This window comes from Malurus melanocephalus, unplaced genomic scaffold (assembly GCF_030028575.1).
Source record: "Malurus melanocephalus ecotype Western Australia unplaced genomic scaffold, MMel_1.1 scaffold_236, whole genome shotgun sequence".
Lineage (NCBI taxonomy): Eukaryota > Metazoa > Chordata > Aves > Passeriformes > Maluridae > Malurus > Malurus melanocephalus.
The window spans coordinates 1,031,571-1,035,535 of record NW_026623468.1 but is presented as its reverse complement, the minus strand read 5'-3'; the positions used below and the strand labels follow the sequence as shown (position 1 = coordinate 1,035,535).

The window sequence follows — 3,965 nt, the reverse complement described above, 5'->3', positions numbered from 1 at the left end:
AAAAAAAAAAAAAAAAAAAGGATTTATTGACACAAGAAGCGAACACCAGTTGAACCCATCAGTGCCATCCATTCCTGCACAGGGTCCCAGGGGGCTGCCCGTGGGACAAGCCCCTCATTGGGCTTATTTACACCAGAAAATCCCACTGCTCATGGAAATCCCAACGTGGTGTCTGCCGCCTTGGTGCCACCTGCACTGAGGACCTCTCCCATCAGATACACGGCAAAAAAKAAGTCAGGGAATGAGGAGTAATACCCTGTGTCACAGCTGGAGGGACAAGGGTCAGCGAGTGGTGTGCTGGGTCCCTCTGGGTCCTTCAGGAATGGTTCTCCTCACATGGATATTTCCTCTGGCCCATCGTGGGATGCACCAGCATCCCAAACCCACCGAGTGCATCCCAAAAGCGCAACCCTGCACTTCTGATGCTCACAGCACCCCCTCCACCACAGCCACAACCTCCTGATAAGCCACAACGAGATCCCCACGACCACTGAACCTCACAAATTTCCGCCCAGACACTTTTCTGTTCATCAAGCAGGAAGTTTGGGTCGGCAAAGGCGATCCTGAGGCCGCCGGTCGCCCGCACACGTCCCCGTCCCTGTGCCGGCTCCAGCGCCCGCCTTAYGCAACCGACACAGAACGAGCCGCCAAGTGCAAACCTTCTCCCACAAGCTGTTTGCGAGGCATTTGCCAGCCAAGGATTATTTGCTGCAGGAATTTGCCAATAATTCAGCGGATTAAACGGGCAAGGGTTTCTCGCAAGGGAAGCGCAACCGTGGCACCAGGGAACGGCAGCTTTGGCTGCACCACCAGATAACAGCAAGAGCTGAACAGGGCAGAGGAGCCYGTGACCTGGTGCAGCTGATCCCACTGACCCCAAAACCAGTCCACGATGAAAATTTGAGGCTTCTCCACCCATCATACAATAGAATTTGCCCCAAAAGTTYGGTGAGGCCACGCCAGCAGGCACTACTGGGGCAAAGCCAGCCGGTGAAGGGGCGCTCCTTGGGGAGGGTTCCATTCCTCTGGGGCAAACATCAGGGTGCCAGGGGGGCGATGGTGGGGAAGCAGGGGCAGGAGGGCTGTTACCCGCGGCTGGCAGTGCTGGGGGGACAGGGGAACCTCCCGTCCGGACGGGTGGCTCGGTGCTCGCAGCCCTTCATGGCCAATCGCTTCCCTGGCACGGGGCCCGGCTCAGCCCGGCACCGGGAGGAGCTGGCGAGGCTTGTGCGAGTGAGTAATTGCCGAGCGCTGACTCAGCAGCGGCTCGCTCGCAGCAGCTCGCCCAGAGCCGCGGGGAGGCCAGCAAAGAGAGCCCTGGGCAGCCCCTCCTCCCGGCCAGCGCTTCCCCTTGGCCCCCGCCCCAAAGCACGGCCGGGGCGGGAGGCAGGCGGTGGGCATTTCCCAAACCCCGGCTGCTTCCCGCACACCCAGCACAGCGCTGAGGCCACACCGGGAGGAGGGAGCCCCTCTCGCTGCTACCGACATGTGTCCCGTGCTGTCCCCGGGGATCTCAGCACCTTTGCCCAGGCCAGGAGCCACGGAAGCCTCCCCGTGAATGCGGGAGAGCAGCAGCATCCTGCATCACCCAAGGGCCGCCTGTTTGCTGCCCACCAGCAGCAGCATCACCCACCACCGGCACACCCTGCAATCCCAGCTGACACCGGCTGTGCCCCAGAAAGGTCATCCAGGTCCCCGTTGGACCARGGGGGTCACGATGTCCCCAGCCATGCTCTGCTGGAGCCTCCCCGCAGGCACAGCCCCAGCCTGCACCTCTCCACCATGGGCGAGCAGAACCAGGCTCAGCGTTCCCCTTCCTCCTCCAAACCCCCAAACGGGTGTCACACCCCACACGGTGCCACCACCCTGCAAGCCAACAGACAGGACTGAGCAGCAGGAAACTCTGTGGRGACCCCACGTGGATCCCGTGCCTCAGTTTCCYTGACAGCSCTGCAGCTRCTCTGCACCCAGCAAAGCTCAAGGAGCACCCAGAGACCCACAGGCACCAGCTCTTTGTACACATCAAACCAGCTGCTCTGAACAAGAGGTTTCCATCAGCAGGCAAAGAGAAACAGCCCCAATCCAGGCACCCACCTGCCCCCCCACACCGAGAGGGGCCCAGAGGCTCACTCTGAGGGGTTTCTGCTCAAGCTGACTGCCAGAGTTGGCTAGCACAAGCCCAAACGGCCCTGCTCATTTCTGTGTCACCAGGACAGCCCAGCACGCCACAAGCAGGACTCCAATCTGGGCCACGTCCCTGGCAGGTGACACCAGCAGTGACACAAGCAGCACCCGTGAAGCTCCGTGTGCTCCCACCCCCRGCGTCACTGCTGCACACCGGGATGACGAGCAGCATCGCCTGGCAATGTGACCATTCCCAGACCTCATTCCAAAACCCCSAGGACAAGCCTGGAAAGTGCTTGGCAGGGCAAGAGGAGCAGAGATTTTTTTCCCCATCCCCATGAAGGGTTTGACAAAATCTCTCCCATGCCACATTCAGTCACTTTTCAGGTCATGTCACCACCCTGTCCTCACCTTGCCTTGTGTTCAAGTGGGTGACAGGCCACCAGGTGAGGAAAGCTGGRCATGGTGGCCCCAGAGCCAGCTCTCCTCACTCCATAGGGAACCTGGTCCCACCATCAGTGACCAGAGCAAAGCCAGCACAGCGCCTCCAGCACAGAGAGGCATCATCCCCACGCCMCCATCAGGATGAAGAAACCCCCACCAGCAGCAAACCAGGGTGTTTCCCCATGTCCTGGAGCTCGTGTCCCCACCAGGATGAGCCCCCACATCCGCCCAACCCCACCACCGGCCCCGCAGTGCCCRACTCACCCGCTGAGGACCACGATGAAGTCCATGACATTCCAGCCGTTGCGCAGGTATGAGCCCTTGTGGAAAACGAATCCCAGGGCCACGATCTTAATCCCAGCCTCGAAGCAGAAAATCCCAATGAAGTAGGGCTCTGTCTTCTCCTGCCCGAGTGAAATCAGTGACCCAGTGAGAGRGGGAGACTGAGCAGGCACAGCACCAGGCATTGCACATTGACCCAACTCGTGCCCCATCCCACCTTCCCCACATCCATCATCTCCTTTGGGAGCTTTCCCAGCCCTTTCTCAGSCAGGAGCAACCTCAGAATTAAAAARAAGGGTGGCTGTGRCACACTCAGGTCACCCAGTCCTTCATTACCCCACTTTCTAAGGGGTTTAAACCTTCCTGAACTCCTTCCATAGAGGAAGAAGAGGTTACAGGAGCCTCAGGAAGGCTGGAGGAGATGTCCCAGAGGAAACGCCCTGCCCTGCCACCCCACAACCAGATTGGGGGTCCCCCTCTGGCTCTCCCCCAGCCCACCAGTGCAGGGCAGAGTGGGATGGACACGGGGTACTCACTAATCTCCGTGACATGGGCGTCTTGTCGTCCTCGGGGAGGTGCTGCTCCAGGGCCAGCACGATACAGTTGGCAATGATGGTCGCCAGGATCATGTACTCGAAGGGAGTGGTGGTGAGTTAAGGAGCAGAGAAGAGGTGGGTGACACCCCCRACCCTCCAGCCCACCCTTGGATTCRCCTGCTYGGCCACTGCTGCCCCTTTCCCTGTGGGAACACCCGCACCCAGCCCGGCTTCCCCCTCCCACTGCTCCCAGACACGAGGGTGAAGCCCACCCTGGTGCTGTTTGGAAATGGCAGGGGTGACAACAGGGCTGAGAGCCCCCAAGACCTACTGGGCATCATTCCTGAGTCCATGGGACATCAACCAAGAGGCTTTGTTAAGATGAGAACACCCTTGGGAAAGAGATGCTACTCGTGCAGGGAGCCCAGAAGGTGGACACAAGATTTGAAGTGGGACAGCCAGGCTGAGCTTTGCCCAGAAGAAGGTTTGGCACGGTCCCTGGCAGTATCAGGAGGGAGATATTTGGAAGAAGTTGTTTACAGAAAGAGTAATAAAGCATTGAAATGGGTTGCCCAGGGA

The 3,965-nt window shown here is 59.5% G+C and overlaps 1 protein-coding gene across 1 annotated transcript in view; it reads right to left on the bottom strand.

Moving 5' to 3' along the window:
• LOC130578691 (voltage-dependent R-type calcium channel subunit alpha-1E-like) overlaps positions 1–3,487 on the bottom strand; it is a 79,343-nt gene extending 75,856 nt beyond the window's left edge. The window contains exons 1-2 of the mRNA XM_057374949.1: positions 3,387–3,487; positions 2,833–2,972 (exon numbers count right to left, since the gene is read on the bottom strand). Coding sequence (XP_057230932.1) covers positions 2,833–2,972; positions 3,387–3,479 — 233 coding nt within the window. The 5' untranslated portion in view covers positions 3,480–3,487. The remainder of the gene's footprint in view (positions 1–2,832; positions 2,973–3,386) is intronic.
• Positions 3,488–3,965: the final 478 nt, after the last annotated feature.